At 38.4% G+C, this 14,998-nt stretch overlaps 2 protein-coding genes across 2 annotated transcripts in view; one reads left to right on the top strand and one right to left on the bottom strand.

The window, feature by feature from the left end:
- Window positions 1–100: 100 nt before the first annotated feature.
- Window positions 101–4,040, bottom strand: LOC119413338 (rab5 GDP/GTP exchange factor-like). The gene is made up of 9 exons (XM_037680379.1): window positions 3,859–4,040; window positions 2,631–2,810; window positions 2,403–2,530; window positions 2,148–2,299; window positions 2,003–2,072; window positions 1,790–1,925; window positions 1,599–1,693; window positions 1,065–1,321; window positions 101–973 (listed from the first exon to the last, which is right to left on the bottom strand). The coding sequence occupies exons 2-9, from the start codon at window positions 2,786–2,788 to the stop codon at window positions 656–658; spliced, it is 1,314 nt and encodes a 437-aa protein (XP_037536307.1). The 5' UTR covers window positions 2,789–2,810; window positions 3,859–4,040; the 3' UTR covers window positions 101–655.
- Window positions 4,041–9,936: 5,896 nt separating this feature from the next.
- The window catches only part of LOC119413339 (MLX interacting protein), a 20,578-nt gene continuing 15,516 nt past the window's right edge, over window positions 9,937–14,998 (top strand). The window contains exon 1 of the mRNA XM_037680380.1: window positions 9,937–10,402. Coding sequence (XP_037536308.1) covers window positions 10,071–10,402 — 332 coding nt within the window. The 5' untranslated portion in view covers window positions 9,937–10,070. The remainder of the gene's footprint in view (window positions 10,403–14,998) is intronic.

Below are 14,998 nucleotides of genomic sequence, written 5' to 3' on the forward strand. Positions count from 1 at the left end.
ATATAGAACATTTAAATTTTCTTGATTAATTTGTTAACAGTTGTAAACAGCTTTTTATTACATGGACCCTGATGGAAATGTGTTGTATTGCACTAGCCAGTAAAGGCAACACAGCTCCAACAAACATGTTTTTCACACCCCCATCCCAGAACCTGTAGTGGTCAAAAACAGCTACAATACATTTTCACCTTCGTGTTTTTTATTTTTTTTTCCTTTTTCCACAGCAGTCACTAGATGGACACGGAGGTTTATACCATTAGGGAAAATATAGGCACACTTAAACTGTTGGCTGATATCACAAAGTGCCAGGTTCCCTGAGTGCTGAATATTGTTTTATCACAACTGTTTCTGAACTGGAACGTGTGTTAATAGTCTGTATCAAAGTATATAACAAGTGAAACTTATTTTAAATTACGTTTTTAAAATACTTCATACAACTTGCCAAAAAGCTTTCTTCAGCAACTTTTCCTTCACCTTCATCTGGCATTTAAATCACATTTTGTCTGGGGTTGAAACGTGTGCAAAAATATCCCTGGAGCACAAATCTGATTCTTCCTGCAGCCTACATATGCACTAAGTACCACATTAGGATGTTCTGATAACAGAGCAACCCGTATCATTTGGAACTACATGTTGACCATTAGACGTCATACCCTCACTGAGCTGAAGGCTCTTCAGCCTGTACTGTTATGTCTTTTTGTACTTCAGTGAACTGGGTTGTTGCTTCATCCAGTTGTGAATTAACTGCTTGAACCCACTTTTGTAGCTCGACACTGAGAGCGTCTACTCCTTGGTGCAGCTTCTCTTGCCTTCCTTGCAGTTCCTCCAAAAGGTGCTGCGTTTCCTCAACAAGCTGCTGCCTCTTGGTTAATACAGCAGGAGCACGCTGACCTCGCATGTAGCCCTCAAACTCTTCTGGACTGAGGCTCAGTGCTGGTCCGTTAAGCTTTTCAATGAAGGCCACAGCACAAGACTAAAGGAACGAGTGAAGGACACAAGAACAAGTTACTTACTTTCATATAACCCTGCGAAGTATGACGAATGGGTGACTGTTCATAACTCACTAAGTTTGTGAAGTAGTAGCCACTCTCTCCAGCCATCAGACTGTGTGGCAGTCCAAAACGAATCATGTACTGCATGTTGGAGTGAAGACGAGGTGGATTGGCCTTCAGGACCACATAAACCAGGCTCGACAGGAAGGCATCTGCATTAGCAGGTTCATTGTTGAGGACTGCAAGAGCTTCAAAGATGTGCTGACTGCATTTGGACACGCAAGCAAGCTTATCCTGCGGTGCACGTTTGGCATCCATTTCTATTATAGCTGGATTAAAATAAAAATAAATATATATATATTTAAAATACAAACCACAAATAATATATTTCAGATCATTTTAAGATGTTTCTAATGAGTGTGAGAAGAATCTGTCCAGAGGAACTGACTCATCCTTGCTAGATTTATCTACCTGGCTTATTGAGCATGCATCAGAAATGAAAGAACTGGCCTGGATCTGTCCATGTCACAAACTGTGCCTGATAATGATCATTTTCAATTCCTCAAGAATAAGAAAAATTAAGCAATCAATCAAGTTGTAACTCACCTGTTATAGCAGGCAGGAAAGGGTCGCCTGTGACTGGAATGTTTTCCTCTGGAAAAGGAACGCTCAGCATCTGTGGAGTGACCCAATTTAAGGAACTGAAAGGAAAAACATCAGAGACAAACATGACTTTAGAGCTACAGTTTATAAGCTCATAAATTACATTAGAGTTGCTAACATGCAAGAAGTGTTACCGTATTCGCCGCTGAAGAGCCAAGTCCTTCTGTTCATCGTCGCAGCTGTCGTGGCAGAAAACCCATTTGTGCAGCCGTGTCATTATCAGCTTTTCTACGTGCTCCATGATCTGAGTGACATGAGCCTCAGGAAAACCTGAAAATGAAAACAACTCAAGCATCGTTTCTTCATGAACAAGAAAACAAAGATGCAATGAACTGATCTGCACTCACTTCTAAAATATTCAGCAAAAGATTGGTAGAAATCCTGCACAAGGTCCGATTGTTTCTGTATCGGCAGATCCTGCAAAGATAAATCAGGTTTTGACATCAGACAGAGGCTTGAAGTGTGAAAACTTAACATTTATACAGTAATTACATGGTAAGCTTCCATTGTGTTGAGGAAAGCAGTACAACGTGACTGCAAGCGCTGGGATGGTGGACTCCGCAGGATCTTTAAAAAGCCAGGGAAGTCTCCAGGCTCAAGACCCTGATAAGCTTTTAACATGTGTGCATGGCTTTCTGAGGACTCTGAAAGAACAAACAATGGACAATGTTTCAGATAAATCTGGGAAATCAAGTGATCGTGGGACAGAAGACACAACGACAGAATACACAAAGTTGTCAGACCTACCTTGAGGTTTTGGAGGCGACGAGCTGCCCCAGAACAGTCTCCTCACCGTGTTATATCGGCTACCTTTCTCAATATTTTTTTTCTCCTCAAATTTGGAAAATGTGGGTGGTGCTCCGTCACTGCTGGGCCTAAAAGGGGTAGCAGTAAGCTGATGATTAAATAACACAGATAAAATGCTTCTTCTTGGTCTTTGTCCAAAAGTTACACTGCTGGCTTCATAAAGTTTACCTCGCGTCTTGTCTTGAGGCTCCAGGCGGCCGTGATTTTTCTCTCCAGCACTTTGAGCAAAAGCCTTTCCATGCAGGGTTTCCATAATATCCACAGGCGTTCTTGCAAAGCAGCTCTTCCTGAGAAACTCTGATTCCTCTTTGTTTGTCTGTTGACATTTTAAAGCTCTCCCTCTGTCAACTACAAAAACACACGTCAGTAACTGAGAATTTTCTAACTTTACATCAACTTGACTGTGTCTCTAACAAAATCAAATATTAGATATAGTAACGTGTAAAAAAATGACACTTTATGCTGGAGTTTGTATTATTAGTCAGTTTAATAGTTCAGTTCAGAGCCTCTCTACATGTTGACATACCTTTTTAAAACCACTACTCCTACCTTTCACAGAATATACATGGCTATGACTGAATATCAATGATCATATGTTTAATATGCAGCTTTTCAGTCACAAGGTCACTCGGCTGTAAGTCATACAGAACTTTTTACACATTACTTGAAAAAGGAACAAAGTTTTACTAAACAAGCATAATTTTGTAACACTGACAAAACACAGTTTACAAGTACAATGTCATGGTTTATTGGTGTCCCCCAAGAAGGACAAAACTGTTTTTCTATCATATTTTGCACTTTATAGTTTTAGTGAATAGAGCAGATCATTTTACTAATGATTGTTCTCAAGTCTACCCATCAAATACTGAAAAGTAGTTTAAGGTCCTGAACCACAGGATTAATCTGATGTGGTTTTGGCTCCTGTTCCCATATTAAAAAAAGCATTAAAATTTAGGGTTACTTACTCTCTACCCTTTAAAACTGTAAGGCTTCCAGATGTTTCACCACCACACGATTAAGATCATTATTTTGGTCAAAGCAAGAGTAAGTTAGGAAAGGTATAAATAGTTTTGGATACATTTGAAAACCTGGATAAAACTTGTATAAATGAGTGAACTTGTTTTTAATACGTTTTGCAGTATTTACTAAAGGAAATAAATGCAAGTAAAAAAGTTAATTCCCTGATAAAGAAAACGACAAAACAAGATTTACGCTAGCTGTAGTTGTTTGTAGTTAGCTTGTTAGCTAATCATGGCTGTAGAGTCAAGACGGCTGACTGTCAGCTGAGGGCTTTGGAGATAAGAACCGGAGTTAAAGATGCTGGATAAGCCGTGAGAAACCATGTATAAACATTAGACCAATCAATAAGACACATAATTACGTTTCTGCTCCTCACCTGTCAGTCAGTGAGAGTGAAATCATCAGACGGTTCAGTTTTAAGCAACTTTCTTTCTTAAACGAGTGTTTCTCCCGACTCCTGCGGTTAAACAGTCGTCATTGTTAGTTCACTGAGAGTGAAAACCCGTAAGCTTTTAGTGAATGACACTAAAACTGTAAAAACAGAGAAAAGAAAAGGAGAGAAGAAAAAAAAAAAAAAACGAAATACTGTAGTTTTGGTTTTAAGCGGTTGGACCGCTTACCAAACCCGTGTAACCGGAAATACGTCAGCGGAACAAGCTGGAAAGTTTGATACATTTCTACACGGCGACGACATTTCAAAATAAAATCCACCCTAGAAAGTATTATTCGTTGTTTTATCTTTTTTCACACTTGCTATATAAACCTCAGTATTAGCTAAATGAAGTTGTTTTCACATTTATTTCATACAGGGCCTCCCAATTCTGCCCACTGCTTATTTTCTCACTTTTGTCCGCGTAATGCGTTTTATTTTGAACATAACTTACCGGAAAATGATTTATGCATTTTAAAAGATTTTGGATGTTAGTGAAAACCAGCAAGAAGCCACTAAACATATTTGAATATATGGCTTCTCCATTACTTCAGAGATAGATAATTTACACGTAATATATTTCGCTATTCTGTATACATATTTATCATTAAATACAGAAAATGACACTTATAAGCGTGTTACTGTTTGTTAATCAAAATTGCTGTTTTACTGACCTCTAGTGGTCAGGTCGGAAATTCGTCGTGTTTGCTTTGGAATTTGGGGAATTTCTGTACAGTACATTAATTCAGCCTTTATTTATACAGGTTAGTCTCATCTCACAAAGCTTTTAGTTATTATTACGTAGCCAGTTTTGATAGCTCACACAATGTAGTGTATTACTGAATGAGCCTTTCATGTATTTAAAGTATTATTATTTTAAAAGAAACTGCAACACTATTTTTTTTCCTAAATACGGTTTTCAAGTAGTTTGAGCCAACATTTAAATATCCACACAGTGAATATGGTAATAAATATGTTTAGTGTCCAAAAGTAGATTTATTTTTTCAGGTTTACATCATTTTTAAACCAAATAATAGTAGTCACCTCTTCAGCTGCAGTACTACTCACACAATATTAGAATATTGTGAAGATGAAGATTAAGTTTAAATTGTTTTTTTATTTAAAAAAAAATCTACTACAGATATTTCTGAGATTATTTCAATATTCCACTGGTCTCTTAGACAGAGGAAGAGAATGGCAGGTTTATAAGGTGAGTTCAAGGTTTTACCTCTTCCACCTACTTGCTAAAATTATTGTAATATTTACATAATCATCTGGTGGTTCTTGAATTTGTGTGCCATCCATCACTGAGCTGACTCACCTGCAGGTTAAGTGTTGGGTTAGGTTTAGGGTCAGCGGTCAGAAGGTTAGGTTTAGGAAAAGGGGTCTCGAGTTAGGTTTAGGGTCAGGGCTCTGGGTTAGATGTAGCAATCTAAGTTAGGTTAAGGGTCAGAGTGTTAGGTTTGGGCAACGGAATCCTGGCTTAAATTTAGGGTCAGAGCAGAAGGTTAAAGGTCATTGGTCACGTCTACAAAAAACTGGTAAATACAATCAGTTATTTATCTTTGATTTAGCCCTTTGGGTGTGGTAGTGTTCAAGTTCTGGATCTGACAGAGGAGGAGGTGGCAGAGTGTTTTGCTAAAGTTTTAGATGTCAGGGAAAAGGACGATGGAGAACAAGCACTTTATAAGCATCATGAATCACATGGAAAAAAAGATACAAGCCACAACCATATCCCTTAGAGATAGAGTGAGAAGCTCAGTTATTCGGGAGAGACTCAAGAGGAGAACCGCACATAGAGAGGAGCCAGTTGAGGTGGTTCGGGCTTTTGGTAAAGATGCTCCCTGGACGCCTCCAGGTGCTTCGGGCAAGTCTGACTGGGAGGAGACCCCGGGGAATTCCCAGGGCACGCTGGAGAAACTATAAAGTATCTAATTTGGCCTGGGAACGCCTTGGAGTCCTCCCAGAAGAGCTGGAAGAGGTGGCTGTGGAAAGAGATGTCTGGGCCTCCCTGCTCAATCTGCTGACCCCGAGACCCAACTTTGAAATAAGCAGAAGATAATGGATGGATGCATCTATACAGAGTCATTGCAGTTTTCATTTTTTACACGTTTGAATTGAACTGATCCAAAATAAATATTTAATCTTTGTTTTTATTTATTTTAGCAAGCACTTTTAGCATCTCTGCTAAAAAAAAACAAAAAAAAAAACAAAAAAAACATGTTACTAATGAACTTAACATTGTGAGATATGGAATTTTGTGTGACCACAAGGAATTTATTCACTGGATATCTTTTGAGTAGAAGTGTAAAATTTAGCATTTAAAATCTATTCTTCTATTGGGGACACATTTATCAGTTTTCTTCCTCTTATCAGAAGATGGCAGGATCATCCCAGGGTCTGTCCTCCCAGCAGGATATGCCTGGAAAAACCTCTAAGGGAAGTGGTCAGGGGGCATTCAGGTCAGATGCCTGAATCACTTCTGTTCAATGTGGAGGAGCAGTAACTTTATTCTGAGTCCTTCCAGACAGTCTGAACTCTCTTTCTCTAAGGCTGACTCTGTCTACTCCTCACAGGAAGATATTTTTACCTACTTTGATCAATTTTAATCATCTTCTGGTCATGGATATAATTTACTATGTCAATTTTTGTCGTTTTGAGCAATTTTCATTTTCAGGAGATGGAAGACTTTTTCTACTACTGCCAATTACACAATCAAGGCTCTAACACAAAAAAGAAACAAATCTACGATGTGTGAAATTCCCTTTCTCATGAAAGCTATGGGCCACTTTCCCACTTATTTGAACTTTTTTAACAGTTCTGTGCATTAATTTTAGCAGATGAAAAACATGCAAATTTAATTCAAGTTCAGCAAATATGCTGAAACCGAAAAATATGTGACTGAACTCGCTCTGGAGGAGTTTATGAAGCTGTATATAAAATAATAAATAATAATAAACCGCAGTCCAGCTTTTGGCATCTCCAACAATGAGCTTGTCCATGCTTTTCATGTCCTTGGAAAAGTGATAGTACAGGACCCCCCACGTCATGGACAAATCTCAACATCTTGACATCAAATGCATATCTATTGTGTTTATAAATGTGGTTGCTGGTAGAGTTTTTTGATGTCTCAAATCATGTCCTGACAGGACAAGATGTGAAGAGATCTTTTTTGTAATACCACATCCTCATGGCCTTTTACGTTTTTCTATCTAAAAAGTATTCTGATAAAGGACAAGAGGCCACGCTCTTGTAGCAGCAGCTACGTGCACTCCGTTCATCTTTCGGACGACTGCACGAACATAATCTCACTGTATCCTGGTACAATGATAATAAAGCTTATTTTGATTCTTTTGAGACAGAACCTGATAGAACATCTGTAGGTTCAAAGTACGTTATGGGTAAGTGTTGTGTGTGTGTGTGTGTTTACAGCTGTTCTATTTTCACTATCAGCATAGCACATCTGGTTCTGTATGATTCTGATCTGACTGATATGAACACATGACAGAGGAGGAGGTGGCAGAGTATGTTGCAAATTTTTAGACCTCAAGGAAAAAGAGGATGAAGAACAAGCACTTTATAAGCATCACAAATCATACAGCACATGGAAAAAAAGTCACAACCATAAAATTCACTTAATCACCATAGAACAAACTGTTAGGTGAAGCATCAAGATGCTAGATGAGTGCAGTCCATGACTGTGGAGACATTTAGAGGTCACATTTTGAGCTTCCTAATCCCAGTGGAACAGACGACCTGGTCCTCCCCTCCAGTGTAATAAAACCAGCTGGTCCAGAAGAGCATGTGTTGAGGACAAATTTGCCTTTGGAGAGCTACAACAGCTTGCGTTTTGTTTTTCAGTTTCAAATATGAAATAATATTAAGAAAAACTTACAAATCAAAATATTAGAAATGCAAATAAAATACATTTTTTTAGACATGACATTAGCTACAGTTGGAATAAAGTTGCCTTTAAAACCAGTCCTGAGACATCACAAGTATCTTGTGTGTATTCTGTAAGAATGGTTTATTATTTTTTGTGTATGGTTTTAATGCTGATATTAAAGGCCTCATAGCAAAGTTTGTGTCTGAAACCACAACTTAAGTGCTTTTTCAAAATATTCAGCCTCTTTTTTAATTTTTTTTATATAAAACATGGCGTAACAAATCTATACACATTTTTGTAGATACTTTTGTTAATTTATTTCACATTTTAAATATGCAAATGTTAAATTTCACATCCCGTAACATTTTTGTCATGTAATCTGTGCTGATTATAGTGGCCTAAATTTTGCAATCTGCTGAAAGGTTAATACATAATTTCTGTCAATGTTTTTTGTTAACCCTTCTTGCTAATATGAGCAGCAATTTTTTTTCTCCTATTTACATAGCTTATTTTTTAATATGTTATCATTTTATATCCACATCATTTGTTAAAATCAATTTAATCAGGTTTATTTATTCAGGGTAGTACATGTTATATGTAACTGTTCCGCTGCATCTACACAAACTTTGTAGAGTCAGTCCCTGGTTAGGCTTTTAACAAAGTTATAACTGTAAAATATTACACAAGCACACATGTCTAAACAAATAGTACTTTCACAGAAGTATTAGGTTGTCTTATAGTAAAAACTGAAGGGTCTTTTTTCTCTTAAAACTAGAATAGTTCACATTACAGAGAGAGTATTTCAGAACGATATATCAAAACATACTACTTAGTAATAAACAGATCAAGAAACATCTGCACTAGGAACAGAAAGAGAAGGAAATACTGGGGGCTTATGGATAAAAAACACACAAGGCAGTACATTTCTCAGTGGTTTTAAGTGTCTTTTTTATCAGAGGTTTTAACTGTCTGAATATATTCTTAGACATCATTATGAAAAGCAGTAAAGCATGGTTTCATTCCAGAGTATTTACTACAGCTAATATGATATCAGCAGCACGGTGGCACAATTGGTAGAGCTGCTGCCTCTCAGCGAGAAGGTTGCCGGTTCAAATCCCGGTCCGGGGGCCTTCCTGGGTGGAGTTTGCATGTTCTCTTCATGCATGTGTGGGTTTTCTCTGAGTACTCTGGTTTCCTCCCACAGACCAAAAACATGCATGTTATGCTGACTGGTAACTCTAAACTGTCCCTAGGTGTGAGTGAAAGCATGAATGGTTGTTTGTCTCTGTGTCCCTATGATGGACTTGCGACCTGTCCAGGGTGTACTTCGCCCCTCGCCCAATGATTGCTGGACATGGGCACCAGCGACCCCCGTGACCCAAAATGGAAAAAGCGGGTAAAAGATAATGGATGGATGGATGGATAATATGATATCCTGTTTGTGCTGCTCTTGACATATTGTTTTTGTACTACTAGTGTTTAGCGTATTTTTAGTTAACGTTTTTCTTAGTTCATATCTTAGATCTTATTACTGTTTTTCTGACCCTGTGTACACAATTTCCTTCCACCACATGTGGTGCTCATAACAAATAAAGAAACTCTCTGACATCTGATATTTTGACATTAATATCAGAAGATTTATGAGGTAGTCAGAATTGTTTTGTGTGTGTACGGTTTCCAAAGAGGCCAAACAACACATTCTCCCACAATAAGACAAAATACATTCACAAATAACAGAAGCTACAGTTAATATCAGTATCTTTCTTGAATTTATTTTTAATAAATGTCTTGGCTGGATAGATATTGTGGATGATTTCATGAGAAATGTCTATAATTTTAGTTGTAACCAGATATCTGTCCAGTAGAGACCAGACCTTCTCCCTGTCCATCTACAAACCATATTCCAGTGCGGAGCAGTAAACTGAATAAACTGGTAGGCAAAATCTGAAGTGTCTGTACCGCCTTAAGTAGGCGGGGCTCTGACTCTGACCAATCAGAGACGTCGTAGCACAGGAACTTCCGGCTACAGAAAAAGGAGTAGCTTTTTTGTCAGCTGCTTTGTAGCTACGTCAGCTATCTGACAAGATAACATTTTAACTTCGGCCGCTAATGGCCAGAGGCAAACTTTAACATGAGTGACGTGAGAACTCTGGCTATATGGCACAAAGTTGTCCAACTTTAACAACCGGACTCAAACGCGGTGCCTTCTCGGGCAGGCCTCATGAAAGGGTCAGTTGGCTAACGTTAGCTGTTTGTTCTGAAAGTTGCCGATATGGCTACCAGGGAGACGTCTCAGCCGCGGCAGACTTACCGGCGTCCGGCGGCTGGCATAAAGCAGGAGCAGGATGAAGACTCGGACGCGGAGGAGACTCACATGATAATGGGGCTGAGGAAGGCGGACGGACTGGAGCCTCAGATCATCCACAGTGGACACTTCATGGTGTCGTCGCCGCACTGCGAGCACCCCCCGAAGAAGGGCTACGACTTTGACACCGTCAACAAACAGACCTGTCAGACGTATCACTTCGGAAAAGCGAGCACGTCGCACATCTCTATAGACGCTTCCCTCACCAAACTCTTTGAGTGCATGACTCTTGCCTACAGGTGAGCTGCGACACGTACATGGGAATATTTACTTTCACTTAACCCCTGTGCTTCTCACTTCACGTTGTTTTTCACTCCTCCATATCCTGCTTGGGCTTCTGACTGTGAAAATGCAGTCACGAGTCTCTTCTTTTTGTAATTTCCTGTTAGACCAGTCATGAATTAAAACATGCATACGCTCCCACTTTATTTATGTGTACCAATGGCATGCAATGAAAACCACTAGAAAGAGCCTTGTTTGATAGTATCAGCAAAAAATACAACTAATCAGCAAAGTGAATGTCTCCTGACCTCTATTGACAGTCTAATTAAAGTGCATTAGTTTCCAGCTGAAGGTCATAATAATTACATTTAGATTAATTTCTGAAAAAGTTATTAGAGGAGTAAATCTAACATTTGGTTTTTACATGAGCTATATTATGACCAAAACAGCTACAGGAAGTGATGTAAGGACTCAGTGCTGAGCCAAAAAACAAGCCTTTATTTCTTGTAATTTTGATGATTTTGGTATAGAAAAAAAGAAAAGAAAAAACAAAATTCATTGTTTCAGAAAATTAGAATATTCCTTGGCCGGCTTTTGGTACCTTTGTCAGTGTGGGCAGGAGTCAAGTCCTGCTGGAAAATGAAATCAGCATCTCCATAAAGCTCATCAGCAGAAGGAAGCATGAAGTGCTCTAAAATGTCCTGATAAGATGCTGCATTGACTGTGGACTTCAGAAAACACAGTAGACCAACACCAGCCCCAAACCATCACTGACTGAAAACGAACTTCACACTGGATCTCAACCAACGTGATTTCTGGGCCTCTCCACTCTTCCTCCAGACTCTGGGACTTCGATTTCCAAATGTCATGCACAATTTACTTTAATCTGAAAAGAGGACATTGGACCACTGAGCAACAGTCCAAGTCTTTTCCTCCTCAGCTTAAGCATCATCCTTAATCAGCTGATTAGGTTGTGACACCAGGAATTCACATTATTGAACCTTTTAACAATATTCTCATTTTCTTAGACACTGAATTTTGTTTTTCTTAGTATGTGTAAGCTATAATCATCAAAATGGCAAGAAGTAAAGACTTGGAATATTTCATTCTATTCATAATGACTATGTTGTATATGAGTTTCAATTTCTGAAATGATTGACAAAAGAAAATTGAACTTTTTCCACAGTATTCTAATTTTTTTAATGGATCTGTAGTTCAATGACAGGAGCAGCAACATACTTCTACTATAACTGATAAAATGGCAAAAAAAACCCAACTTTTATTCATATTGCCGTATTTACACAAGAAATCAGTTCAGACAATCTGGATGCATAAAGCAAAATGCTTTCATTACTTGTGTGGAATGTCATATACTGTATGGTTACATTGTGTGTTTTTCATAGTTTTACATAAAGTTAGTACAAAAGTAAGAACATTTGTGTTTAGTTGATTATTTTGTAACAATGCTTCTTGGTAATAAACCTTGGGCCGTTTGCCAAATTCTGGAGTTTCTTCTCTGAGAATCCCTGCTTTATGGGGTCATTTCATCCTTGAGGATATAGTTTGGTGCCAGACTGTGTAGAGACGTTTACCAATCAAGCTTCTGATAATCAGCACCTGTGGTACCAGAAGCTCTAAAAAAAACAGGCAGAATCAACGGTTTGGCTTTGACAAAGAATCGGCAAGTTTTATGTTTAACGAGTGCAATTTTCCTAACAAATGTGGCACCATAAGGTGAAATAAACTGTCTTTACAACGGTTTTAAGATTTATTGCCAAGAATCATTGTTACAAAAAATAAATTATTGACCAAACACAAATTTCCTTACTTTTTGTGCCAAGTTTATATATATATTATTTATTAAAAAGTTAAATGAATCATATTCAAAATACACTTTTTAATCTTTTAAGTAAATACTCAACGTTAAGGAGCACTTTTATGAATCTTATCATCACAAAACATCACAACTGTCAGCGTTTTCTTGGATTTCTTTTCAAGCGTGGAAGCTGTCAATTCTAAACTACGTATAATAACAGTATAAAGAGTCCCAAAATGCAAATTTATTTTCATTTTTGTTCTTCCAGCAAAGAAACTAAGTCAGATATGTTAGTAAAAAAAAGTTTATGAAGTAGATAAAGCAAATGCAGTGTTAGGACGTATTGCTCGATAAATTACTCGGACAAGAACACGTTGAAATAATTTGTGAATAATTTCCTCATTGTGATTAAGTTAGCTGAAACCACACAGCTTTTCCATGATTTTAAACACAGTTTGAAAGAAGCACAACTGTTTAGATAGTCACATAATGTTCTATAAAAACTTGAGTTTAAATTTAGCTGATGTTAATAGGTAAGATTAAGAAAGAAGCTCACATTACCCGTGGTTCTCTATTTACAGTTTCAGCACTGGTGCCTGCTGTTCCAAGGATTTTCTCAGACCTCACACTAAATTCGACCCACTCGAAGGCCTATTAATAGAGTCATTACTATGTTGTTGTTGTCTCTTATGAAAAGTTATTTGGTATAGTATTTTTGTTAGCAGTAATGTAATTTAAATCCTTTCTCACAACTTTATCTGAAAGTTTTGTTCCCAGTGCCAGTGGTCTTATCTCCTGTTTGTGCACCCGTGTTTAGTATCCACCCACTGTAACAGCTCACACAATGTGGTAACGCTCATATTTGTCTGGAAAATAACGAGAAACAAGTTGACATGAAGGACAGACAATAATAAAAATTAAAGGACAGGATGGGGACTATGCCAAAGAGAAACAGCTGTTTTGTATTTTGGTAATAATTTTCCTGTTAGGTCAGTTTGGAAATCACTTTTAATCAAGTGAACAAGTTTAATTCTAAAAACACTCTTTTAACAACAACTTGTCATTTGAGTTAAGTAAGTTTCTTTCTGTGTTTGGGCAGGTTATTGTGTTGTTATCACTAATCTCAGATATTGCAACCAAATCGGTGCACATTGATGAGCGCCAAAGCGCACCCATTATTTTAGAACAGAATGAATAAAGAAAAATTAAGCAGTTTATTTTTAATCTTATGTTTATTGTACATTAGTATTTATATACATTTTTTTATCAGTTCGTCTCTTGTTGGGCTTTTACGCTCGACTTCAGGTCATTCTGTTGTCTGTTGTGAGGACGGCCAGCTATCAGACATCCAATCACTATCATCAGACTGAGGCTGTTGCAGAGGATGATGCTGGTTCAGTGGTACAAAGAGTAACCTTCATTTTAAATGTTCAAGCTTTGGGTAATTGTTACTAGAGGTTGGCTGAATTTTTTTTTCTATAGTCGATGACAGTAAGTTTTTAGAAATCATACTTGTATGTTATACTTAATGATCATTAAACAACATATTGACAACTGCACCTTCATCTTCCAACTTGGTAATCAGTTGCGTATCAGGTACCATTTATTTTAAGTGGCTCATTGGTGTACAAAATAATCAGTCAACAAAATCTATCTGCAGTTGTTATATTTCTTTATTTTCATTATTTTGTGGTGTTATTTTGTAGAAAAGACCCTTATGATGTGACAAACATCTGTTGGAAAATAGAATTGGACATTGTGCTAGAATTGCTGTATTTTGATTTTGGATAATAATAATAATATATATAAAAAAGAAGTTTCAAAGGAAACTAATCTGGAAATGATGGAAACTGAGAAAAACATTTGGGCTAAGATAAATTTGGAAATTATTGCCTTTTTAAAAAAAAAAAAGTTTTTGTCCTAGCAATTACATTATCAGTTTGTCAGAACTCGCCAGAGAAAACAAGTCATTTTAGTGAAAAGATAAAAGAGCGTAATCTGTCCGCTCAAAGCTGCTATCATGTCACTCATCCAAAATTTGTTTTCAATTATTTTCCAAGACATTTTAAATTCCTGCTCCTCCTTGAATTGCCACCTTATCTTGGTGGAGGAATTTATGTGCCTGAGTGATCCTAGGAGCTATGCTGTCGGGGGCAATTTTAATTGCCCCATGTCTCCCAAGGCAGATTGGTCCTAGGTGACAGGCCAGACAAAGAGTTATTCCAAAAACTCATATGGACTGAAACCTGCAAGGAGCTCGGTGTCCCTTGCCCGGATGTGGGTTACCGGGCCCCAATCCAGAGCCAGGCCTGGGAGAGGGGCTCGTCGGCGACCGCCTGGTGACTGAATCTCTACTCATGGGCCCAGTTGGGCTCAGCCTGAATGAGCAACATGGGTTTTACTTCCTGTGGACCCACCACCTGCATGAGGAGCGATACGAGTCGGGTGCATGACTCCAGCAGTGGCCTTGGCGCTCTGACCCTGGCTTGCCAAAGCTGGATCTTGGAACGATAGGGTGAGAGGTCCAGTTATCCGGGAGAGACTCGAAGTAGAACCGTTGCTCCTCCACATCGAAAGAAGCCAGTTGAGGTGGTTCGGGCATCTGGTAAGGATGCTCCCTGTGCGCCTCCCTAGGGAGGTGCTTCAGGCATGTCCGACTGGAAGGAGACCACGGGGACGACCCAGGACACGCTGGAGAGATTATGTCTCTGGGTTGGCCTGGGAACACCTTGGAGTCCTCCCAGAAGAGCTGGAAGAGGTGGCTGTGGAAAGAGATGTCTGGGCCTCCCTGCTCAAG

The sequence above is a fragment of the Nematolebias whitei genome, chromosome 8 (genome assembly GCF_014905685.2).
Source record: "Nematolebias whitei isolate Nwh7 chromosome 8, NemWhi1, whole genome shotgun sequence".
Taxonomy (NCBI): Eukaryota; Metazoa; Chordata; class Actinopteri; order Cyprinodontiformes; family Rivulidae; genus Nematolebias; species Nematolebias whitei.

What these genes read in the sequence shown, in the direction of transcription:
- LOC119413338 (XM_037680379.1), bottom strand. Translation starts at nt 2,788, where the DNA reads ATGTCAACAGACAAACAAAGAGGAATCAGAGTTTCTCAGGAAGAGCTG. An exon ending in TTTCCTGCCTGCTATAACAG is followed by an intron (nt 1,322 to 1,598) that starts GTGAGTTACAAC and finishes ATTTTAATCCAG; the next exon opens with CTATAATAGAAATGGATGCC. An exon ending in GCTACTACTTCACAAACTTA is followed by an intron (nt 974 to 1,064) that starts GTGAGTTATGAA and finishes TCGTTCCTTTAG; the next exon opens with TCTTGTGCTGTGGCCTTCAT.